The 26,276-nt window shown below is 39.1% G+C and overlaps 2 protein-coding genes and 1 long non-coding RNA gene across 5 annotated transcripts; all 3 read left to right on the top strand.

The window, feature by feature from the left end:
• Positions 1-719: 719 nt before the first annotated feature.
• LOC119075261 lies at positions 720-1,461 on the top strand. Its single transcript, XR_005087349.1, has 3 exons — positions 720-798; positions 903-1,134; positions 1,197-1,461. It is a non-coding gene; the product is annotated as an uncharacterized LOC119075261 (long non-coding RNA).
• An 83-nt stretch (positions 1,462-1,544) lies between these two features.
• Positions 1,545-2,517, top strand: LOC119075255. Its single transcript, XM_037181652.1, has 3 exons — positions 1,545-1,876; positions 1,939-2,466; positions 2,510-2,517. The coding sequence occupies exons 1-3, from the start codon at positions 1,705-1,707 to the stop codon at positions 2,515-2,517; spliced, it is 708 nt and encodes a 235-aa protein (XP_037037547.1). The 5' UTR covers positions 1,545-1,704.
• A 6,441-nt stretch (positions 2,518-8,958) lies between these two features.
• LOC119075141 (cellular tumor antigen p53-like) lies at positions 8,959-18,603 on the top strand. Of its 3 annotated transcripts, XM_037181527.1 has the most exons (9): positions 8,960-9,317; positions 10,164-10,219; positions 10,304-10,334; positions 16,758-16,787; positions 17,084-17,146; positions 17,209-17,485; positions 17,553-17,790; positions 17,986-18,362; positions 18,427-18,603. In XM_037181527.1, exons 2-9 carry the CDS (start codon positions 10,182-10,184, stop codon positions 18,438-18,440), a joined length of 1,068 nt encoding a protein of 355 aa, XP_037037422.1. In that variant the 5' UTR covers positions 8,960-9,317; positions 10,164-10,181; the 3' UTR covers positions 18,441-18,603. The 3 variants fall into 3 exon arrangements, with proteins under 3 accessions (XP_037037423.1, XP_037037422.1, XP_037037424.1); XM_037181528.1 differs by lacking the exon at positions 16,758-16,787 and having other exon boundaries at positions 8,959-9,317; XM_037181529.1 differs by lacking the exons at positions 8,960-9,317; positions 10,304-10,334.
• Positions 18,604-26,276: the final 7,673 nt, after the last annotated feature.

Below are 26,276 nucleotides of genomic sequence, written 5' to 3'. Positions count from 1 at the left end.
TGTTTCTAGTTTTCCTCCGAAAGCGGTCAACTATCTGAAAACACGATTTGGTAAAGACAAAATATTCAATGAACGTCGACACAAGGTCGACACCTCCCATGAGAGGTGAGTTTGTTTATATGAAATCGTTATGTCCTCCGGTTTGTATGAATAGACCATACCTGGTTTATACTTTCATTGAAAATATTAATAGAATTGTATGTCAGAGAGCTACTAAAGTTGGTAACGGATCAGAACAATGAAAGCGAGTCACTTTGAAAGTTGTATGATGCATTGGCAACAAGACTTAGAGCACTAGAATCTCTTGGTGTTACCAGCGACAAGTATGCAGCAATGTTTAGAGGTGTGCACCGCCGATTTTACGCCGGCGCGCCGCCGATTTTTTGCTAAATTTTCGGCGCGCCGCCGCCGACAAAAATCGTTCAACGCCGCCGCCGCCGCCGACTTTATTTTCATCGCGCCGAATTTTTTTTAACTAAATAAGATACAAAAATCATGAAGAATCACGAAAAAACATTTGAAAGGCGAGCGAAGCTTAAAAAGTATATTGCATATCATTTCAAATTTTCCCCCATTTAGAAACTTTCGCAATGTTCGCACACGCCAAATTACCCACTAGATGGTACTGAAGTAACATGAATGAATCAGTGCCATCAGAGCATTGACCATTTTTAAGGTTGCATTGGCGCAAACATCATTCTAAACAAAAGAACGTTTCAATTTGAACAACTTTTGGTGGCCATTACGTGCGTCTCGGTTTTTTTTAACAAGAAATATTTACGGGCGATATCAAACGAAGTAAGTAAGAATATCTTTCGCAATATGCGGCTGCCAAGTGTTTGACGAACAAGTTGCATACAAAAAATTGTTTGGAATTGCCATATTCATCTGGTTTCTTGTAGCCGCAGTGACAATGGCAAAATCTAAGAGCAAATCTGTGGACGCAGACCTGATCGGTGTCAAAAATTCCGAACTCTTAATAAAGCTCACAAAGTCGTCATCAAAGTCCATTGCATGGTCATATTTCGGATATTTATGTTTCCGGGCTGATGAACGGGTCGTCGAAAGTCAACGGGACAAGTGGTTTTGTAATGTGTGTTTCTCCGAAGCTGATGAAACCAGGTTGCTTGTCGAGTGAGTTTCTTTCATTAATAAACTCGTAGTTGTGTACATCAACACCTCATTTCGTTCGACAGAAGCGGTGTAAAAGTATTTTCATCTTCGATCAGCACAACCACGTTGATCAATCATGTACAGAAAGACCACAAAATTTCTCTTCATTCGAAAACCGCTGAACAAACTAAACGAAGTATTCAGAGCTATTTTGCTACAGATAGGACTGCTACAACGTCATCGAGCAAGAAAGAGGCTAAATTTGTTTTGACGCGAGACTTGGTTCTATTTTGTTGCAGAGATCTTCTACCATTTAGTTTAGTAGATGGCCAGGGACTGCGTGACTTTTTCCAGGTAAGTTTTCGTTTTTTATTTACTGAATTTATTCTACCTCGAATCTCATTATCTTCCCAGAAGTATCATGTCGCTGAAACAGACGATTTGCCACATCGAACAACTATAGCCAGAGCACTGACTACTGTTTACGATGATTGTCGCGCTTGGCTGATTGATTACATAAAAGCTGAATCTCCGCCTACAGTAGCTGTGACTTTCGATGGGTGGTCCGACAAATACAGACGAAGGAGCTACATGACGTTGACCCTTCATTTTGTCGATAAACAATTCGCTTTGGTAAATCTAACGCTTTCAACGAACCATTTTGCCGATCGCCATAAAGGGGAAAATGTTCTGCCATACATTGAATCCCTTCTCGATTGCTACGGACTTACGCAGAAGAATATATACATGGTTACCGATGCAGGTATGAAGATGAAGGCTTCTGCTTTGAGCCGATAAAATTTTACATTTAATTTTTCATTCCAGCGAAAAACATGAAGAAAACTTGTAACTTGGGAAGTTACGAAAACATATCTTGCGTAGGACACGCACTTCATAACCTTGTATCGGTTGACGGCATTAAGAAAACGGAACCCATAAAAGTTTTGCTAAAGAAGATAAAAGACATTGTGAAAGCGCTGCGGTATAGAACGGATGAGTTTGAAAAATTAACTAAAGATCAGAGTGCGTTAGCTGCCGAAATATCTGAATGGAGCGAAATGTTTTTGATCTACGACGACGTTGACGACGTTGATAACGATCTTGAAAGCCTGGCCTCTTCAATTGAAGACAGCAGTGATCATCGTCACACTTTAAAGCTTGACGTTAAGACAAGATGGCACAGTGTCTTAATGATGGTGGAAAGTTTGGTTGGATACAACAAAAATGTCATCAATTTAATGCTGCACAAAACCGATAATTCTGAGCTCGTGCTATTGAACAGTGATATTTTGTTAGCGAAGGAGTTAGTTGATTTTCTGCGACACTTCCAGAGGATAACTGCTATTTTCTCAGGTAGTTCATATGCTACAATGAACTATTACGTCGTCTTCCGGAGTGAAATAAGTTCGTTGCTAGAAAGTGAAGTTAAGGATTCATATGAAATTAAACTACTGAAGGCGAACATGTTGTCAGGTTTTGACCACCGTTTTCCACTGTCGGACGTAGTCGTGCTGGCATCGCTGCTAGATCCACGGTTCCAGAACCTACTGGATGTTAAGAATTATTTACTAGCGAGCCAGACCACACCGGTTGAATTTTTAGTGAAAGGTTCTGCAGACATAGCCTCGGCTGGAGTTTCCAGCTCGCCTAACAATTCTTCCATAACAAAGAGTGAGTCGTATGTGGAAGAATTAGCTGAGAAGCATTCAACGTTATCGTCGGTCGCCAGAACTAATACGTCACAAACAGCAGTAGAACGTGAATGCTACTTGTTGTTAAGCATGCACAACAAAATCAAAATCACGAATGTGTTAACGTATTGGAAAGATCACGCAAGACTTATGCCAACATTAAGCAGTCTAGCAACACAAGTCTTCGCTATTCCGGCTACAAGCACTCCCAGCGAAAGAAACTTTTCAATTGCCGGAATCATTGTTAATCAAAAGCGCACACAGATTACGCCAGATAACTTAGATAAAGTGTTATTCATGCATAACAATTACGATTATCTAAAAGACTTTGTTCTTAAAATTCAAATGAAAGAGTAAATTGGATTCGAAACTTTCTTTTTTTTTTGATAAGATACGATGATGAAAACAGCTTACAATTTTTTTCTTCAATTCTTTTGTTATTTTTCGATTTATATTTTTTATTAAAAACTTTTTTGCATTGAACTGGACGATTTTTCGAATTTTTAAAAATTTGTCGGCGCACCGCGAAGTACGCCGCCGCCGACTCTAATTTTCTCTCAGCGCGCCGCCGCCGATTCCTGAACACTCAGCGCGCCGCCGCCGACAATTTTAAAATCGGTGCACACCTCTAGCAATGTTGTATCCATTGGTGGAATCTACATTATCCAAAGAAATTCTACAAGTCTGGCAAAGAATGAGAATTCCCTTTGAACGTACTTTTATTAAATGCACCGTTTTCACATACGACCTTCGTATTTAAAGCCCTTTTCCGGGTGTCTAAGATACATTTTCATTCATTTGGCCTCCTTTCTTTTCGCCCGTTCAACAGTGTTTTCTAGAGTGTTTTAAGGTTCAGTGAATTTATAACATAAACACTTACGCCATACAAGAAACAATCAAAATGTCACCTTTTATACATCGGAAATCTATTAAATTAAACGTTTTTGTAGATCCGGAAAAAAACATAAAATTAAACGGATCGCAATAATTTCAATTTTTTTCACGGAGTTGAGGTTAGGGTTCTCTATGGATGACGGTGCAGCCGCCAGTGTTCAGATTTACAGTTACTCGGACTTGATCAGTAGTAGTGAGGTTACAGGTTATGGCTCTATCGATGACGGTTTGACATTTCATTTCACCTTTGGAAGAAACCTTTAAGTAGCAAGGCTGTAAACTTTGCGGAGGTCACGCAGATACAGATACGCGGCTTACACACCACACTTGATGATAACATGGCGGATTTCATACAAAAATTCACCTACTACTGTGATGATTGTCATCGCCGTGATGATGTGGTGAATTTTTTTTTGTATGTAAAATCATCAGACATGGTGTGTTCCCGCGTATCTAATAAAATGGCGGTCTGCGTGACCTTCCCAAAGTTTACAGCCTTGATAAGTAGTAGAGAGATGGCAATGTATAATTCGTTGTGGCTTCGTTTGAAGGTTTTTAGCATCATGAACTGGCGACCATATAAAAGACGAGCTATAGGTAGACCACCAGAGAGATGGACAAACGGAATCAAGAATATTGCAGGTACAAACTGGCAGCAAATGGCAATGGAATCAGGGCCTATTATTTGGGAATCGATTTTGGGAATATTTGGGAATTTTGGGAATATTTGTGAATATTTAGGAATTAATTCCAAAAAATTGATCCTTTTCAATATATTCTGCCAAAATGTTAGGTTTCTTTTTTTGTATTGTTATCAACCAGGCTTTATGAATCGTGTCTAAATGCCACTGACATTTAATGACATCCATCAGAAGTTTTTTTTAGCGGGTATTCTTTTGAATTTCGACTGACCGAAATCAGCCCTATTTTTTTCGGAACTTTCTTATATGTAGTGGTAGTATATAAGAAAGTCCCGGAAAAAATAGCGCTGATTTCGATCAGTCGAAAATTCAAAAGAAAGCTAATAGTAGCTGTTCACGAGTGACTGGAATATCCAGCGGCATTACAGCAGGTATTTTCTATCGTCTACACTTCTACAACCTTCTACTTCCCAAAAATTCCCAAATATTCACAAAAGTTCCCAAATATTTCCAAATATTCCTAAATATTCCCAAAAATTCCCAAATATTTCCAAATATTCTCAAATATTTCCAAAATCGATAACCAAATTATAAGCCATGAACGACATCTATACGCGAAGCAGCAAAGCGTATTTATATCGGAAGACTTGAAGAAGAGAATACGATAGAAAATAATTGCCGTTCTACGGACTCATCTCTACTGGATCATCTCTTTTCTAGAATCACGGCCGACTAAAACCAGATTAATTTATCAGAAATAAATTTAGGGACTTAGATGACAAGGTTTTTCAAGTCAAAGCAAAAATTTGGAACCTCGGACGTAATGTGCTTGACGTGATTAGGCAATGTCAATGCATATTTCTTATGAACAAAGTGTTATTTTCATTGCACTTAACACTTAAATCTTTTGGGGTTCCTCCATCGGCTTAAAACAGGTCATTTTTTGTATTAAAAAGTTTATAAGGATAATATCCACTGATCGTTCAAATATTTAAAGGGTAGTTCCTGAGTGAAAAGACATCTGCGTCTCTACAGACGACTTCTTCAATTCAGTTCAATATTTGGGAATATTTGTGAATTTTGGGAATTAATTCCCAAATAATAGGCCCTGAATGGATCGTACGAAATTGGAAAGAAGTTGGAGAGGCCTACATCCAGCAGTGGATAGAAACAGGCTGAAAAAGAAGAAGAAGAAGAAGAAGAAGAGAGATGTCATGGCCACTGGGCAACTAAACCCCAGTCACCATATTCTCACTCTTGCTCTGGATATAAGGTATGAGAGAAGAGGGACTCTAAAGTACATTTTCTCTACTTCTCACGAATTAAATCATTTTCTTTGTGAAATTATTTCCACTCCAAACAACTGCTTATCTCCTTGACTGTCGCCTGACATAATAAGTCTCCATTTATCCACTTAAAATCTGCAACTGTATTCGGAACTTCAACACAATCACTCCGCTTTCCATTCAATTCAATTTAAAATTTCAATTCCGGTTATCAACTGCCGTGAATTCTCTTTTTATTGAAAACCATGAAAAAACCACATCAGACATATAGTTTAACGACTAGAATAATAAACCACTTTTCTCCACTGATCTTTTTTTTATTTTATTTGTGTCACACAGCAACGGGAAAACTTTTGATTCAATTTTTCACGCCCGTAAATCTACCTTCTATAACTTCTAGTTTACCGCTCGAAATTTCTTTGAACAGAGAACGAAGGCAAAAAAAACCGATTCTCGTTCCTTTGTTGTTTTTTCTTCTTCCTTCCATGTATACCATTCGGTGGAGAGCGGCAAATAATCATTCAACACGTTCTAAATTTATATTTTATTATCATAAGTCGAAAGATTTGTACCAAAATCTCAGCGCTTTATCCTTTATTATGTGCCTGGTGTGCGAGTGTGTTCGTGAAATTATTTAACATTCACAACATGTTTGCTAAAGACGAACCGTGTGTATGCCCGTAGTTTAGGGGGTGTTTAAAGTGTATGGGAAAGCAGATTTCCCTCACGACTATCATGAGTCTATAATATATGGTGGCACATTAGCGTAGCGAACGAAATAAAAACGAGCCGTCAGAACAGTCGGAGCGTTTGCTGCGACTGAGCCCCGTACAAACCCGTACATCTATTGCGCACGTGACCCTACTTCGTCCGTCGCCCTACTCTTACCGTAAGCCTATTGCGCCCGTAAACGTCGTAAAATTCTTATGCAATGTGTACGTCTTAAAAATTGCGCATAGCGCAATTACGAAGCCCCGTACGACGTTCCTTTCAAAAGTAACACAAACTACACTTCCCACTGATCAGTGATTTTAGAATTATCATTTTCACCTATTTATATTGATTTTACAAAAATCCAAAATGGCGGCCGACGGCCATTTTGTTAGGAGGTGGAAAGTACAACGGCTGCTTTACATTCGTTAGTACCTTTCAAACAAAAAAAAATTCATGAAATTCGGTTAAATTTTACTCGAGATATTAACAAAAAACACCACCTTCACTGTACGGCCGAGTAGCCACATATAAGCTCACTCCAAGAGACCTAGCTCACGCTCCGGTAAACCGAATTTCATAAACTTTTTTTTCCCTGATTGGTACGGTCAATAAATCAATAAATCAAAATCCATCTAAATCCGTTCAAATTTGACTAACCTACAAGCAAAAACGGATTGCCGCCCTGTACCTAGTTCACACCAAGGGGTCTAACTCACGAGTCGGTCATCCAATTTCCATAAACTTTTTTTTTGTGGATAGGTATTGTAAATACCTTTCATTTGATGTATCACTTACAAGTGTAGCCTTTAAATGGCCAGAGAAATCTTTGGAAAACGTTAAAGCACTTATGGGGCCCCAGCTCTGGAGGGGTCAACCCAAAATCGCCCATCTTCGAACTTAGCCTCACTATTTCAACTACCTTTCAGGGAAAAAAAAAATTTTGAAATCGGATTTGATTTACTCAAGATATCGACGTGACAGACGGACAGACGGACAGACGGACAGACGGACAGACAAAATTTTTATTGCGGATTCGTTATCTATGAACATAGGCAAACACTTTGCCCTTACCGTCTGCTTCGAATTCCATCAATTACACACGGCATCGTAATCCTATAAGCCCCTTCGTACTTCGTACGGGGCTAAAAATTCTTTCAAAAATGGTTACCAAAACTACGTTCTAAGCTATGGAAAGTTTATTACACCACTCTCTGCGCTGAGTTGAAAATGAATTTTCCACTGCGATGGGAAATCAATTCGGTTTTCGCTAACATTGGACGGGCATGATGGCAGTTTATGTACCTGCTCTACATATGTTGGCTATGATAGAAAATTATCGTTGCACCAAATAGAAAAGTAATAGACTGACGAGAGGATATACTACTCTGATACATTGCTTCACTTGGTTGCCGCGTTCTTACGTCTGTTTACAAATTCAAAGTCAGTTTTCCCTTGACATACAGGGAAGTTCGTTGTGGGTATGCATCGTACAGTAAGTAAGATTGATAGTCATTGCCTGATAACAGGGTGAATCGATTAAATTTTTGAGACAGTTTCACTATCTGCCACTAGCTAAAAGTTATTCATTCCAAGACTGTAAACTTTGTGGGAAACATTTTTCCTCCCAAACAAAGAATGGCCTGACGCTTAATTGTTTTTGGTGGATCGCATGCCGGAACTTAATTATTTTTCTGTCTTTTTTGTCTTTGTATGAGACCACGAACTCCTAAATAAAACCTAACATAACCTATTCGTGATGATTGTCTCTGCCGTATCAAGCTTCGGAAAGAACAGGATAAAACAATGACGAAGGCGGTGACGCACAAATTGCGTCAGGCAGGGACGCCGACTTGTGTTTGGGAGTAGTGGTGCTCATACAACAAGCGAATCTGGGAGTAGTGGTGCTCTTTCAAGTAAGACTGGAAAGATGTAGTGGTGCTCATCATTTGAGTAGTGGTGCCTCGCTGGTCCTTAGAAGTCGGCGCCCCTGGGTCAGGTCAGCGCCTTCGAAGATTATATGAAAAAGGCAGCTTAACAAAAACGAAATTCCGATTTTCCAAAAAAACATTTTCTTCAAGTTGATTTCTCACACAATCTGTACTGAGTGCTTTTATTAATTTCGGGTGGGTGACTCGTTCGTGGCTGTCTTAACCTGTTCTTTCAGAACCTTGGAAAATTCAGCTTAATAAACATTTTTTTGCTAAGTCTCTTCATTTAGTTACTCGCAGAGGACAAATTACGCTATTTTAATTTATTTATATTTCGTTTCATCCGGCTTGATTTCATTAACACACACGAGGGACGAGGCATCGAAAATGTGTTTCAACCAAAATGTTCATCGTTCTTTGAAGCCTAACGAAACTAAGAGCCTGGTGCCTGGTGTGTTTTGAACTTTAAAACATTTAAAATGGACGAGTCTTTCGTTACAATATTTTGTGCACAAAATTGAACGTAAGAAACCGAAGACCAGATTTACCAGAAAATAATTAAATTTTTAGCGCGTAAAAATCATGCGAACTGTTTGTTGGGATCTACACCGGTCTACACATAAGTTCATATGATGTTTACGGTGTTTACGTCTGTTACGCATATAAAGTAATCGTTACCAACGTCGCTCCACCGCATTCAGTCTAAATTTCATTCGATTGCTGTGCGTATGTGATTGTGCGTGTTACTTAAAACAAAAATATCAAAATAAGCGGTCTTTAAACGACAGAAAATAATATACGAGACAGCGCACTCATTTTCATGTAATTGAACGTGATAAACAGCAAAAATGATGCTCAGTTAGCGTACGATTGATTAAACATCGGTGAATTCTTGTTACACCAATCGGTTATATCGCGATCATCACTTTGTCTTCAACATTGCAAAATAAATAGTCGCAGCGAAATCGTTTAAAGAGACGGACCGATTTGCGTATTGGTGACTTGGCCGCAGATTCAGATTTTATTTACCAAATAAAAGGACATCACCAGGTATGTTATTGTTGACAAGAACTATTTAAGCCAAAGTTATGCGATTTTTTTTTGTCTTGCTGAAGAATTTGCCAATTTTCGAATTATTTGAATTCCCGTCAGTGGTAGTGTAATCGGTCATCGAATTTAGTTATGTTTGATCTGAGAGCAATTATTGATTGAAAAATGATGAAAAGTCAATTGTCCATCGAATGTAAAATAGCGTCGAAAAAACTACCTTCGATGGTAGCCGATGGTACTTAGGCTACGGCCTTGCCTCATTCTATATATATCCATAAACGCCTAAGTAAATGATTTGAAAATAATCGTCTAAAAAATAACTTGTTGCTGGTTGAGTCATGCACATTATACCTAAACATCTCGTCTAAACTGGAATGCATCGCATTGAATATGTGTTAACTATCTTTTCTACCGAAGATGAGGTACACACATTCAATTTGTGTGTGCACATGCAGTCTTACCGACTTTTTTATTATGTACACACATAAACTGCAAACAAAATTACTACCTGCTGATGCTGCTGATGATCCCTTTTTTCCGTGTTATGTGAGATAATATGTTAAAAAATGCGAATTCTTGCGATTTCAGGGGTTTAAAGAAAAATACGTGAGGCACTTAAGGTGTATGGTAATACCGAACGTTGCCGTTTAAACTTTCGTGTAATTAATTGACTCTTATCATTTCGTCAGCTGTTCATGATGACCCCATCAAAGTTTGTCGTTTGTGGAACATTTTGTTTCCGTTCCATCTGACGATTTGGTTGGCGCGATTTTACCGCACAAATCTCTTTATTGCATCACATTTTATCATCGCAATTTTTTTTTGTTTTCTTCGTTTTCTTTTTAGGACCGAAAAGACCTTGAAATGAACGCGCACATTTTGGATAACATTTATGATGCAGAGTAAGTGTATATTCGAATATTTTTGGTTATTTTTCATTTGAATGTTCGCATGACGTTTTTTGTTTTGTTTCATTATCATTTCAGCCATGGTTTGGGTGAACTGTGTGCGATGAATGTGAGTAAAATTTCGTTTCTTTTTTTATCAATTTTGAGGTACTGACATCTATCTATCTGTGTAGGTGGGTAATAGTAAAGAGAAAAATCTAAGGCCGAAAACACACTAGTAATTTTGCATTGATGGGGTCGACAATAATTGTGCTCTGTTTCACATTGGTTAGCCTGTGGTAAATAACATCAACCCAAAATCGCTCGTCTGTTTTCGGCTTTAGATTCGTAAAGACACCACTGGTGTTAAAAGTCTGCAAAAAATGATATCATCAGAACCTTCTCTGAATTTGAAATTCTGGTGCCGGTTGTTTTGCCTGCGCGACCGTACTGGGGAAATCTTATCAGACTCTAATCAGATTTTCAGATTCTAATGAGAATGGGTTGTCTAAATGACAGCCGAAATGGTTGACTTCCACTCGAAGATGAAAAAAGTCATTGAAGTGCTTCCGCAGGAGAGATTTGGCAGAAAACACACCGGCAATATTGAGTTGATACGATCGACCATTGTGCTGTGTTTTCCATTGTTTAGCCTGTAGTGAAGATGGGATGATTTCACTGGAAAACCCAGCGTAATTGTCGCTGAATTGATCGTGTTTTTTAGGTCTTACCGTTCAGTTCAGGGTTTTCCTGGAACAATGCAGAGCCAACAATTGTTACACTTAGAACGGTATTTATAGGCAGGCTGTCAGTTATAGGATGTAAATATCTCCGTCAAATCCGAACATACAGCTGACTCTGAACGGTTGACTCGTACAACATTTTTTTTGTCAAGGGTCTCGAACAGTCCGGAAAAATGTCTAAAAAAACCCGCTAACTTTGAGACTGATTTCTATTTCTCAATCAACTTTGACTATTGGAGGCGTTTTGTAAAGGTGATCTTTCAACGATAGCTGGCCTTTGACATGTCAAAGGATGAGGAGCCTCTGTACTTTCCTCAAACATTTGTTCTTTAGCAAAATGTCAGAATTGACTAACGTCCGTTGTGTTTTGCCTTATTTTCTTCCCTCAATCTTCTTCTTTTTCAGCCTGTTTCTATCCACTGCTGGATGTAGGCCTCTCCAACTTCTTTCCATTTCGTACGATCCATTGCCATTTGCTGCCAGTTTGTACCTGCAATATTCTTAATTCCGTTTGTCCATCTCTCTGGTGGTCTACCTATAGCTCGTCTTTTATATGGTCGCCAGTTCATTATCTTTTTGGTCCAACGTTCGTCTGTCCTTCTTGCAATATGTCCCGCCCAGCTCCATTTCAGAGATGCTATTCTTTCCATGACATCAACGACCCTGGTTTGTTGTCGAATCCATTGATTCGTCATTCTGTCTCTGAGTGTTATTCCAAGCATACTCCGTTCCATGGCTCTTTGTGTCACTCTCAATTTATCTTCGGATGCGTTTGTTAAAGTTAACGTTTCCGCTCCATAAGTGAGCACTGGAAGGACACAAGTGTCGAAAACTTTGCGTTTCAGACTATTATTCATTTTGCTTTTGAAAATTAGTCTGAGTTTTCCGAACGCTGCCCATGCAAGACCAATCCTACGTCTTATTTCTGCAGTTTGGTTGTCCAGACCTAACTTCAGTTTATGTCCGAGATATACATAGCTGTCGACTCGTTCAATGACAGTGTCACCAATTTTGATTTCTCTATCGTCCCCGATGTTGGTCATGACTTTTGTTTTCGATAAGTTCATCTTGAGGCTAACTTTGCTTGCCTCTTCACTTAACTGTTGTAGCATAAGCTGAGCCTGACCTAGATTCGCTGCTATCGGTACAATGTCATCAGCGAAGCGGAGATTGCTCAGGTACTCTCCATTTATCTTTATTCCCATTTTACTCCAGTTTAACTTCCTAAAAACACTCTGCAGAATCGCCGTGAATAATTTCGGTGAAATGGTGTCACCCTGCCTTACACCTCGGCCGATTCTGAATTTCTCCGTGCTCTTTTATGAAGTAGCATTGTTGTGCACATATCGAATTGTGTTGGAGTACCTTGAGTCTACTCTACATACGTCTAATGCGTCCAATATCGACCATGTTTCCACTGAAGTCTATGAATAGCAAGACTATGTCGATGTTGTATTCACGACACTTCTCAATAAGCGTTCTCATCACCTGCAAATGGTCGTTTGTGCTGAAACCAGATCTGAAAGCAGCTTGTTCAACAGGTTGGTAGAAGTCGAACTTGTTAGTGTTCCTTTTCGGAATGATTTTCATAAACAACTTGTAGAGTGTTGACAATAGGCTTATGGGCCGGTAATTTTCCAGCTTTGTTATGTCTCCTTTTTTATGCAGCAATGTAATTACCGCATTTTCCCAGGCTTCTGGTATACTTCTTCCCATTGGAGACATTGATTAAACAAAGTCCCTCAATAGGCCATGAGAAAATTTCGTTTTATTGCGAATTTGTCGAATGACATTTCTAGTATGAAAAGTGCACCATTTTCCCTCCTGTGGGGAGAAAATAGAAATTTTCTCTTTCAAACTGTCACTTTGTTTATGTTCTCAAAACTGACATGTCGAATTAGATGTTTTCGTTTCGTGGAGTAAAACGGCAAAACACAACATGCACGCATGAAAAACGTTGTGTTTACAGAGGGGAGAAATTCCAACTCGAGCGGAAATTGAAGTAAAGAAATTGTCGTCCACGCTGCAATATTCAAACTTTCAAAACATTGGGAAAGTATAAATTCCCAAGAAACGTTGCAGTTTTAGTATTAGTATTCAGTGGAGCTAATATACTGTCTCAGCGTTCTGGGATATCCTGTCCATACATTTCAAACGTCTATCAATTCAATCATGTTACGACTAGATTGGCTTCTTTTCGTATGTTCCACTAATTGGGCAAATGTTTTGCTCATTTGCTAACAAACAAACTACTCAAGTCGCATTACTTGAAATGCAAAAAAACCGTCTTTTTGCGGAATTCAGAATGTCGAAGGATTTTAACTATTTTTGCCAAGGGTCCATAAATCCCTTTCAATGATCTGTAAAACGCATCCCGAAGCTAGAATTCAAACATAACAAGGATTTACATCATTTTTTTGTAGTTTCCTCAGGATTTGTGGAAAGATTGAGGTGTCTAGGATTCAGTTCCCAGAATTACCTCACTCCAGAAGGTCCACCTTCTTCTCAGCTCTAGAAATCAAAAATAGCAAGCATTTCCATTTTTTTTTCTCTTTTCTGGACTTTGGGAAAGAATAAGGTGTCTGAAGGTCAATTCATAGAATTCCATCACTCCACAAAGTCCATCTTTTTTCTGGTTCTAGGACTCAGTGGTGACAGGCATTTTCAACAGTTTTTTTTTGTTTAACTTAGGACTTTGAACTTTTCTGGACTCAGGAAATTTTCGAGGTCTCCTAGATGCAGTTTCCAAAAATTCCATCATTCCTAAGGGCCCATATTTCCATCTGTTTTATGAGCTTGTTTCTGGATACAATTAACTCATAAGTTCTTCAGAGGCAAACTACATTCTCACACCAATAGGCTATTTGCTTGGAATTTAACAAAGTAATCAATTTCGCGGTGATGACAATGAAATTAATTAACTTGAACCATCACCTCCGTCACCTTAACAAATTTGCGTTCCGCATTCGCCTATAAATTCCTTAATGGTACGTGTGATACGACAATAACTACACCTTCCGTCCCGTTCACATCGATGTCACAACCACATAATATCAATATTCGTATTGCGATGAAAATGGCACATCCATAAGCTTCATTTTGTCGATAGCTTCCAGATGTGAGTTTCCAGAGATGTTATTGAATTTGGACCCAGCGGCAATGATAATGGAATGTGTTGATAACATTGTGTTGTGCATGCCGAAGGGACGTCTAGAACACAAGGGAGCTAAGTGTAAAAAAAATATTTCAGAAAATAGAAGAGAGTCCGTAAAGTTTCAGTGCAGATGTGAAGATTCGGCGAAGTTTTTTTGGTCAATTAATTTCTGCATCATGTATGCAACAAAAACCGTGATAAGAAACTTGTTAAGTTGCTCTGGGCAGATATCGAAAAAAGACTGAAAACTTACACTTTTCTTAGAGACATTTCTCGAGATACACGAAACGTATATGGTCGTGTGGGGTGTCATTAGAAAGGTAATTACATGCACTTTCAGGGCAAATAGGTTCTTATTGGGGTTTGGAAGCATCTACGACGAAGAAGTTGAAATGTTTGAGTGCTTATATTGAATCGTAGATGCTACCAAACTTCCGTAAGCTCTATTTGTCCTGAAATACGTTTCGTTTAAGAAATTTGTGTAAGAAAAGTGTAAGTTTTCAGTCTTTTTTCGGTTGAAAACTTCAACTGTACATATCTCAGTATAGATGAATTTTAAGCCCAATAAGACCCTATTTGCCCCGGAAGTACATGCAATTACCTTTCTAATGACACCCCACACGACCCCGTACGGCTCGTGTAACTGGAGAAATTTTTATAAGAAAAGTGCATGTTTTCGGCTTTTGATCACCTCACACTAGCCACACAATTTTTTTAAAAGTGGTTTTGGCTTCTGGGGTCGAATACGTTACTGGGTCCATATAAAAAATTCAAATGGAAAATGCGTCCGATTTCGGTCTTCTATTTGTCAGAAGAATCCCTCTTCGGTATATGGCACGGATGAGTATAGAGCTGAAAATAGATTATCAAAAATTTGAAATGTTCGCCGGTTCCGGGTTTGACATTCGCAAATTAACATTCGTTAGTTATTTGTTCACAAAGGAAAAAGAAAAAGAAAATTCCAACAAGAGTGATGTTTCGCCACACTACTATTTTCGAAAACATAAAAAAAGTGACAATTCGATGTAGAAACGTTCTATTTTCTCCCGACGGAAAAGAAAGTGCTGCACTTCTCTCACTAGATATGTCATTCGACCAGTCGTCAAGAAAAAACATAATTTTCATACCTAGGGCATCGCCTGCGGCTCTGTCTGGAAACATCTCACACGCTAAAAAAGACTTTTAGTCCTCGGTACGAAATATACTATTTCTCATGGCCTATTAAGGGAAGAAAATAAGACAAAACACAACGCGCCTAATAAATATTTATTTGTTCAACGAAAGAAGAAAAAGTGGACATTTCATTTCGATAGTCACACCACCTTAATCAAGAAAAAAAAAACTTTAAAAAAAATGATAGAAGGACTGGTCAGTCTGGAGTTCTAGCATTGGGAAATAGATGGATCCTTCGGATGGATCCTTTGGTGTGATGGATTTCTAGGAACTGACATCCAGACACCTCAATCTTTCCAAAAAGCCAGAAGTGACCAGAACAAAACTGTAGGAAATCCGGGTTCGATTCCCGTGACAGACAAATTCCGCATGGAATTTTTCTAGCGATTATATCGCATTGGTAACGTCCTTAGTTCACTCAAGCTTCATAATTTGGGTAGTTGCGGTGTGTTTGGTGGCTGCAACGATGTACACACTGAATGAATCGTATGACGTAACCCAAATACGATGAATTTGTGTACATATGTCTAGCCTACATTAAGGCGAGATATCAATTTCGCACCTAACTTTCCTCAGAGAGTAATTACATACTTCGAGGCGTGGTTCGGAAGTCACGTAAAGCCGGTGGTCCAGACTGAACTTGTTATTGGCTGTAAAAGGCTGTTAGAACGGTCTCAAAACCAACCAACAACAAACCAACAAATGTTAGTTTCCCTTGAGTTCTAACTTTGGGTCCCAAAGTTTGGGATGCATGTGGGCGCTAGTCATACAGTTTCACCACACCATTCACCTTAGATTCCGTAGATTTCCTTCAATTGTAGTGAAACACAGAGCAGCTTAATTACGAACTGAATTCTATTAAGTGATAAAGCAGAATGAAAAATGTACGAGAAAATTTAGTTTCCAATCTAATCCAACAATTCAACTGTATCTTACTCCTATAATTGCTTGAGTGAAAATCGTTCAAATCGTTCGAGACGCTTATTAATTCCAAAGATTTTCTGTGAAAAGTACTGCTGCTTCATAGAGATGTGGCGCCTGATGTATGCGCTCGGCCAGCTATCGTTGTTAGGGTATACAACTAAAGTTAGCGGTTTTTTTTGGGTCACTTATCTGGGAATCCTCCATTGACCGGGCTCTTCTGTTCCCCAAAAAAATCTGTTTAATGACATTTAGGTATTGGATCAAAGTTTCAGAAATCAAGAGTTTTAAGTTTTTCAGTAAAACCGATTTTAACCAGGTATTACCGGTTCGTGATTGCCAAGAAAAAAAATTAGTTCAGAATCACATACCTTAGTCAAAATACTTTCGAACTCTCCAGCGAGCATGATGACATAGCCGCCCGGAGAGAGAATTGTCATTTACAATCGAGATTGTAATGTTAACTAGAGATTAGCATTTTCATTTAACTCTACCCATCGCATCGTTACTTCGATAGGAACTTGTTGAAAAAGAAAATTTTGAAATTTCTTTTCCTTTCTAGAACGAGCACATGGTAATGAGTCAGGAATCGGTAAGTGAGGCTGTTCATTTATTGTATGAATAATAGTAGTTATTTGGGTGGATCACGAGTAATAATCGGGCAGCCTATAGATTGTGAGCATTCACAGACGATGGGAATATGTTCGTCCCAATTACGTCTGAAGTCAACTTGAACAGTTCAGCCCAAAACTTAAAACGTGATCGGATTGGGCAATTTGTTTGTGTAGTAGCTACCAACCACCTCAATCCGATCATGGGAACATGGGGCCTGGTGCTCTCTATAGACCTGTAGACGTTAACAGATTTTTAATTATTTCTCCGTCATAGCTGGAAACCTTTGTCGACTTCACCGTAAATATTCCTCAGCGCACGACCGATCCGATTCCCGAGGTAAGTCTTTATCAAACCTTGACAATCCCGCAATGCTCATACGGCCAATATTTACCGCAAAGCACTGGAATAAATTTCCCAACATGGAAAACGTTGACACCAACCACTCCTTCGATATGCACATTGATCCGGGTGAAAACCAGAACTGGCTGTTCAATCCGAAAATTGGAAAAGTTTACATCAAATTGAACAGTGTCATGAAGGTGACACTGTCCTACAAGCCGTACAGTGCAACGAACTTATTTCTACGTGCAATGATCCTATACTCTAGTCCAGACGATATGCACTTGCCGGTGAAACGGTGTGCCAACCATAGAGTTTCGATTGGTAACAATCAAGGTCCGTTCAGTGCAGTGCATTGATTTTCTCGATTTTAACACATTGTTCTGAATCCGACAAAAAACAGGCGTCCCGCAGGCACACATACTGAAGTGCTGCCATCCAAAAACGCAATACGTTGGCGGTGAAAACGGTCATCTATTCGGCGAACGTCTATCCGTTGTGGTACCGTTGGATCGACCAGTTGTGAATGAAGACGGTTATGCCAGTGAATCGCTTATGTTGGAGTTTATGTGCCAGAACTCGTGCACCACTGGCATCAATCGAAAGTCGACAGCGGTGGTATTCACATTGGAGAATTCACGGTAAGTGCAACTTTTCACTTTTAAATAACAGTGCGTTGGAGGAAGGGCTGACGACGCTTTTGTGAAGAAACATCCAAGCGAAATTAGTTCGCCCACGAAGGCGAATACTCAGATCATGTTTGTAGATGCTATTCGCTACCGAGGGCGAGCAACCACTGTGTACTATTACCTACAGCAAATGTATCGTCAATCTAGGAACGAAATCCTCGGTAAGCGCGTAATGCTGTTTAAGGTCTGCAGCTGCCCGAAAAGGGACATGCAACGTGAGGACACCACTTATATGCCACGTAAACGAGAGGCCGGCAGCAGTGCCATACCTTATGGCAAACGACCCACTAAGATGGCATGTTTAACCGAAATTAAAACCGAACCGCCCGCAACTCCATGTCCTTCGAACTCGTTTGACGAGGCGAGCCGTGAAACTCCGGTCACGGTTACGTTGACAATGCCCAGCAAAGATTCCATGCAGCATGTTTTACGCTGTGCGTACAACGAAGTTACCGGATTGATGGCCAGTAAAGAGGACCACTCGCAACTGTTGCTGTTTGCTCAAAAGATCGAAGGTCTTTTAGGTGGGTTCGGGAATGGTCGGTTGACACTCAGTTGCCGTTTGACTAATTCCATTTTTAATTGCAGTGGCGCATTCGTAGGTGATGATCGGATGAGCTTTTTATTATTATTGATTAAGACAGGAAAAATTGCCACAAATTTATTAGCATGTAAGATTCAAGTGATGCATCAGCTGTACAAATACTGGATGTGTACAATTGCTCTACTACAGTGCCTGCCATATATGCGAGTGAAGCGGAAAATGAATCTTTTGTTTGCGTGTGTTTTTAAGACAATTCTTTTAAGTTAACTAAACAACCAATCGATCTTAATTGTTGGTGTGGTCTTATGTAAGATGATGTAAGACAAAAAGAGCGTTTCAGACAATTATTCATTTTGCTTTTGAAAATGAGTCTGAGTTTTCCGAACGCTGCCCATGCAAGGCCAATCCTACGTCTTATTTCTGCAGTTCGGTTGTCCAGACCTAACTTCAGTTTATGTCCTAGATATGTCCTCGATAAGTTCATCTTGAGGCCAACTTTGCTTGCCTCTTCACTTAACTGTTGTAGCATAAGCTGAGCCTGGCCTAGATTCGCTGCTATCGGTATGTACAATGTCATCAGCGAAGCGGAGATTGCTCAGGTACTCTCCATTTATCTTTATTCCCATTTTACTCCAGTTTAACTTCCTAAAAATACTCTGCAGAATCGCCGTGAATAATTTCGGTGAGAATGGTGTCATCCTGCCTTACACTTCGATGCATGCAGCATGTAAATGTCCTTTTCTCCGCCGAACTGTCAACTTTGATTTGGTTTTGAAAATAGTGTAAGAATTGAAGTTTTTGTTTGTTTACTCGTGTGCTCAATTTTTAGCCCCGTACGAAGTACGAAGGGGCTTATAGGATTACGATGCCGTGTGTAATTGATGGAATTCGAAGCAGACGGTAAGGGCAAAGTGTTTGCCTATGTTCATAGATGACGAATCCGCAATAAAAATTTTGGCCGTCTGTCCGTCTGTCACGTCGATATCTTGAGTAAATCACATCCGATTTCAAAATTTTTTTTTTCCCTGAAAGATAGTCAAAATAGTGAGGCTAAGTTCGAAGATGGGCGATTTTGGGTCGACCCTTCCGGAGCTGGGGCTCCATAAGTGATTTAACATTTTCCGAAGATATCTCTGGCCATTTAAGCACTACACTTGTAAGTGATACGTCAAATGAAAGGTATTTACAATACCTATCGACAAAAAAAAGTTTATGGAAATTGGATGACCGACTCGTGAACTAGGCGGCAAGTCGTTTTTGCTTGTAGGTTGGTCAAATTTGAACGTATTTAGATAGATTTTGCTTTATTGGATAGGCATTGACCGTACCAATCCGGGAAAAAAAAGTTTATGAAATTCGGATTACCGGAGCGTGGGCTAGGTCTCTTGGAGTGAGCTTATATGAGGCTACTCGGCCGTACAGTGAAGGTGGTGGTTTTTTTGTTAATATCTCGAGTAAAATTTGACCGAATTTCATGAATTTTTTTTTTGTTTGAAAGATACTAACGAATGTAAAGCAGCCGTTCTATTCCACCTCCTAACAAAATGGCCGTCGGCCGCCATTTTGGATTTTTGTAAAAACAATATAAATCGATGAAAATGATAATTACAAAGTCACTGATCAGTGAGAAGTGTAGTTTGTGTTACATTTGAAAGGAACGTCGTACGGGGCTTCGTAATTGCGCTATGCGCAATTTTTTAGACGTACACATTTCATAATAATTTTACTTTACCTACGTTTACGGCCGCATTAGACTTACGGTAAGAGTAGGGCGACGGACGAACTAGTGTCACGTGCGCAATGGATGTACGGGTTTGTACGGGGCTCAGTCGCAGCAAACGCTCCGACTGTTCTGACGGCTCGTTTTTTGTTTATTTTACCAGAAATTGAGCTGACGAGTACACAAACAAAATTGTTGACAAGCTCATTCATCTTCAAAATTGAAGTTTTTGTTTCGTGGAGAAGAACGGTTAATGCCACCTCACACACACGGAAAACGTCGTTGCTCAACTTTGGAAGAAAGCAGGAAATTTCAACAACGCTCTGCTCTGGTCGAAAAACTTCGCTCTTATTGTTAGAATTTCTTATTATCTTCCCACGGTAAACGAATTACTATTCTTCATTCAAAATGCCTTGACAAAACGGATCATCTTCAAGGAAGTTTGAAATGTCATCCACGTTGAAAAAAATGCCATTCAAATGAATGATTGAACGAAACATTTAACGAAACTTATGTGAGGTTAGGTCTGAAGACAACTACAATTCAGGAGACAAAATTTCTCCTTCTAATTGGGAGGAAATAGAAACTTTGGCTTCGCTCTGGCTGCAAACTTCATTCTTGTTGGAATTTCTCATTTTCTCCCCTCGGCAGGGCCTTTCCCGAGTAAAAATAAAAGTCTCAAAGGTTCGAAAAGCGACGTCTCACGGTCTCAAATCCTTTGTATTGTGAGACGTGAGACGGATCTTTTCGAACCTGCGAGATTTTTATTTTTACTCGGGATTTGGAATTGTTAGGAATTTTTCGGAGTTTTCACAAATTTTAGGATTTTTTAAAATTCTCATTGAGTTAGCGACGCTCATATTCTTTGACCTTGCAATTACGTAATCGATTTCACGATTCAAAAACAATAATTTAACGAAGTACAAAAGCGATAAACTCAATTCGGTCTGCTGTCGAATTGATTGAATGAGTCAATATACACTAGCACGCACATACAACGACAACAAAATCGGGTTATCAAATAAAATCGGTTTTGTTGCCGCATTTAGTTCAAAGTGTACCTTGCTTATTCCAAAAGCCATATTCTGTACAAATATTGACATGATTGCCCGTCCCTGATCGTAAGCAATCATAAATTTTGTTTAAAAGAAAAGGAAAACATTTCTTTCCGTTAAAAGTCTATCTAATACTTAAAAGATGAAAACGGAGACTTTTGAGTCCGTAGTTTACCACGGGATTGTATTTTTAAACACAGCGCTGGGAGAAAGATGAATTTTATTTTTTAAGCGTATTATCGAAGTGTATCCATAAGTATCCATCCACAGATGTGGAGCGCAGTACCTATTTTTATGTTCTTTTTTAACTTTTTTTTTTACAAATTTTAATAAACAAATTATTTAGCTTTTCATAAAGCAAACAGCGACTTTCATTTCTCCGCTCTGCTGCAAAGTTTCTACACAGAGGAACATACTTCACGGTGATTTCATGTTTACCATGCAAACAAAGCGAAAGAGAAGACAGATTCTTTTGAGAGACAGCCTGCTGAAATCGGGCACATCTTCCAGCGAAGGTTTTTGTGTGCGCCTAGATAAATGTTGGTACCAAAGCACTGTCAAGCACCGCAGCTGACTTTGACATAACTCAATTAGAAGGCCAAAAACACACCTGTTGACTATTTTGTAAAAATTTTTGATAGCCATTGTATGAAAAAGAATATCCAACTTTGATCGGTTCAGTCCTCTATTTGAGTTATGTCAAAGTCAGCTTCGGTGCTAGACAGTGCGTTGTTGGTACCAATTGAAGCCAAAGATGTTTTTTTTACAAAATTCATCGATGCTTGTGTGGCTAGTGAGAGGTGGTGCAGTTTTCTTATGGAAATTTCTCCGAGACCAGGAAAAGTACAAGGTCGTGTACGGTGTCATTGGAGAGGTAATTGCATGTCCTTTCGGGCCACGAAATTCTTCGAGTAGGAAAACTTGATCTCAAATCTACACTTCAAAGGCACTTTCGTAGGGGCTCTTAATTTTTTACATTTTTTTCCGAAAAGTTCGCCCGCTGCGCCACTCTACCCTGCGAACAAAGTTTGGTTCAGGCACACCGTGGTACACAACGCATGAAAGTGACAAAAAATTTCGCGCGTTCTTCCTAACGTTTCCTAATTAGTCGGTAAGATAAGTTTCAAGTCTGCTGGGACTTCCGCAAACAAACAAACATTAAACTTTATGATAGGAAACGAGTGGACGGAGTCACATTGATACCATGGTGTAATGGTCAATTGTTGGTCTGGGACACTTTAGCTCCGACATACTTAGGTCTTAGTTCAAAGAAGGCTGGTTTATCCGCAATAAAAGCATCAGACGTCAAATTAAACCGTTACAAAGAGCTTTCCGATCAAGGTTATTTCATTTTACCATTGGCAGTAGAGACGCTAGGTCCTTGGTGAGAGGAAGCTGTTTGGTTCGTGGATATTCTTTGCAGTTTGAGCAGCCTCAGTCCGAGGACTCAAATAAAAAAAACCTTCCAAATCAAACAAAAATTACGAAAAACGAATGAAATTTGCTCGAGTTCTATGCAAAATAGACATAGGGCCGAGTAGCCTTTCACTTCTTTGGCCCTAATTCACAGTCCACTCACCCGATTTTAAAAAACTTTTTAGACCCGTACGAAGTACTGGGGTCTTATAGGTTTACGCATACGTTTATAACACGTCGAATTGGACTCCCTGAGTAAGGGGAAACCTATTGTGGTTGTCTAGAGATGCCAAATCCGCGAAAAAAAAAATGTCCGTCTGTCCGTCTGTCCGTCTGCACGATAACTTGAGTAAAACGCATCCGATTTTGAAAATTCTTTTTTTTTCCCGTTTGGTAATGTCAAAAGACAGGCTAAGTTCGAAGATGAGTGATTTTGGATCGACCCCTCCCGAGCTGTGGCCCAATAAGTGCTTTACGGTTTTTCGAAGATATCTCCGGACAATTAAACGTTAAACTTGTAAGTGATACGTCAAATAAAAGGTATTTACAATACCGATCGACAGAAAAAAAGTTTATGGAAATCGGATGACCGACTCGTGAGTTAGACCCCTTGGTGTGGAACAGGCACAGGGCGGCAAGCAGTTTTTGCTTGTAGGTCGGCCACATTTGAACATATTTCGTCTGTTTTAGCTTTGTTAGATAGGTATTGACCGTACCAATCAGGGAAATTTTTTCTTATGAAATTATGTTCTCCGGAGCGTGAGCTAGGTCTCTTGGAGTGAGCTCTTATCTGGCTACTCGGCCGTACAGTGAACGTGGAGTATTTTGTCAATATCTCGAGTAAATTTTGACCGAATTTCATGAATTTTTTTTTGTTTGAAAGGTATTAACGAATGTAAAGCGTCGGTACTTTTTCCGGTCTCCTAACAAAATGGCTGCCGGCGGCCATATTGGATTTTAGTAAAATAGAAATATCTTGGGAAAAATGATACTTAGAGAGTTTCTGTTAACAGAGAAGTAATTGGTTATGTGTGGGGGGTTTTAGGAATCCCATATATGGACATCTATATATATCTATATTCACCTATATTGAGCTATATGCAGGCATATAGAGCTATATAATAGCATATATTTATCTGTGAAATGTTTATTTATAGTGAAATATAGTTAAATATAGCGATATATAGCAGTTTAAATAGGAATTTATGAAATTTGACTTCGTACGGGGCTGTCTATATTGCCTCCGGCAATTTAGTTGTATATGATAACAAGGCAAAGAGTGGATAATGTAAGTGATTTTAAAGGGAGAATAGTTTTTCAGCAGAGAAGAAAATGAAGTAAGAGAAATGAAGAGTTTCACATTAAAGGCTTTTGATACGAATAGGTGTTTCGTACGGGTCGGCGTTAGCTATGTTTTTTTCCTGGATTGATATTTGCCGTGTCATTTACATTTCTATCGTCTATTTTGCCGTAGATATCCCCAAAAGACCTTAAAACACTTAGGTGGCCCTAACTCACGAGGGGCCGACCCGAATATGCCCATCTTCGAACTTAGCCTCACTATTTAAACTACCTACAGACACAGTCTGCTTCGAATTCCATCAATTACACACGGCATCGTAATCATATAAGCCCCTTTGTACTTCGTGCGGGGCTAAAACGTAAATTGTTAACTTTGGACTGCGATTAAACACATTTTTGACGCATTTTGCAACTTGTGGTGCGAACATCATTTTTCATGTGTTTTGCATGCATTTTTCACCAACTGTGTATTAGCCTTTAAGTTTCTAGTTAAGCCGTTCACCTGTTTCTCCTGAATCAGGCCAGTTTCCATGATTCTGGATGAATATAATTGAACACTTTTTGCTAAGAATAAGTCGTGACCAACATCGGGAGCGATAGAGAAATCAAAATTGGTGACACTGTCATTGAACGAGTCGATATCTCATAACCAAACTGCAGAAATAAGACGTAGGATTGGTCTTGCATGGGCAGCGTTCGGATGACTCAGACTCATTTTCAAAAGCAAAATGAATAATAGTCTGAAACGCAAAGTTTTCGACACTTGTGTCCTTCCAGTGCTCACTTATGGAGCGGAAACGTTAACTTTAACGAAAGCATCCGAAGATAAATTGAGAGTGACACAAAGAGCCATGGAACGGAGTATGCTTGGAATAACACTCAGAGACAGAATGACGAATCAATGGATTCGACAACAAACCAGGGTCGTTGATGTCATGGAAAGAATAGCATCTCTGAAATGGAGCTGGGCGGGACATATTGCAAAAAGGACAGACGAACGTTGGACCAAAAAGATCATGAACTGAGCTATAGGTAGATCACCAGAGAGATGGACGAACGGAATTAAGAATATTGCAGGTACCAACTGGCAATGGAATGGCAATGGATCGTACGAAATGGAAAGAAGTTGGAGAGGCCTACATCCAGCAGTGGATAGAAACAGGCTGAAAAAGAAGAAAGAAGATAAGAGCCACTCAATGGGTGGAATTTGTTTCATGTTTTGATACAAATTTAGGGTTTAATCAATTTTTAAAAAAAAAATTGGTATTATAGATTCCCTCAATGCTTCGCCAAACAGCTGATTTTGAATTTCTCAAAAGGGATGCAAAAAAAAAGAAAAATGCTGACCTAACCTCTGTCAACCATTCGATAATCGTCAACAATTAAATCGTAAATTCGTACAGCCAAGGACAGTCAAAAAAGTGTATTTTTATGATTTTCGTGTTTATCGATTTCAGCTGTTTTAACAATACAAATTACAATGGCAAAACAGGTGAAATCGATTGCACTTTTTTGACTGTCCCAGGCTGTATATAAATATGAACTTACCCAAAGCCCCTCTGTCGTTATCTTGGTCGCTACCATCTACATAATTAAAAAGGATACTCGTTCGCTGATAGCTAGTAGTAATGGCAACAGGCGCAACCAATTATTATTTCAATGAAACGGGAATCTACTGTGTAATTTGTGTGTTTGAACAGGAAATTATGTTGAAGCAAATTCATGTCAATATGCACTTTACCTCCTGTGCTGGGTAAACATACGCATCGGTATAATGCATGCATTACCCGTAATGCACTATATACCGTGTTTTTTTTGTTCCTAAGGTATATATGCGTATAATTTAGTGGATCTGTTGTGAGTGCTTTGGATGGGTCCAAATTATTTCTACATATGCCTGCAATTAAAATTCAATTAGTCCATGCACGACAATTAACTCTTTTTTTCCCAGCCATTGGTTTTTAAATGGAATTTCGATAAAACATTTAATGATTTTAAAAAATAATGAAAAAAAATACAAAGCCAGAGATAAATGATTTAAAATTTGAATTTATTCGAGGGTTTTATTCGATTTTTTTTTATCTCAGCGGGTCATCCATAATATAATTTATATCAATACTGGACGTATGTATATTAGGGTGTAGCGTTTTGACGAAAGTATTTTGTTTTTTAAGGCCTGCGGGTAGGTCCGATGCAGAATGGTCCACAGAACACGAAAAAAAAAAAAAATTGAAGTTCGAAGCTCCCATGCGCACCTCTGAAAACCGACTTTTTTGGTCTTAATGCCATAGTGAGATTAGTTCTGCCGGCTGTGTGCAAAAATATATCTTAAGTGTATATGATAATTAATCGTAGAGACCGTGGCTTCAATACTGACCGAATTTCATGAATTTTTTTTTGT

The sequence above is a fragment of the Bradysia coprophila genome, unplaced genomic scaffold (assembly GCF_014529535.1).
Source record: "Bradysia coprophila strain Holo2 unplaced genomic scaffold, BU_Bcop_v1 contig_193, whole genome shotgun sequence".
In the NCBI taxonomy this organism is placed as follows: domain Eukaryota; kingdom Metazoa; phylum Arthropoda; class Insecta; order Diptera; family Sciaridae; genus Bradysia; species Bradysia coprophila.
This window is presented reverse-complemented; position numbering and strand designations above follow the sequence as displayed.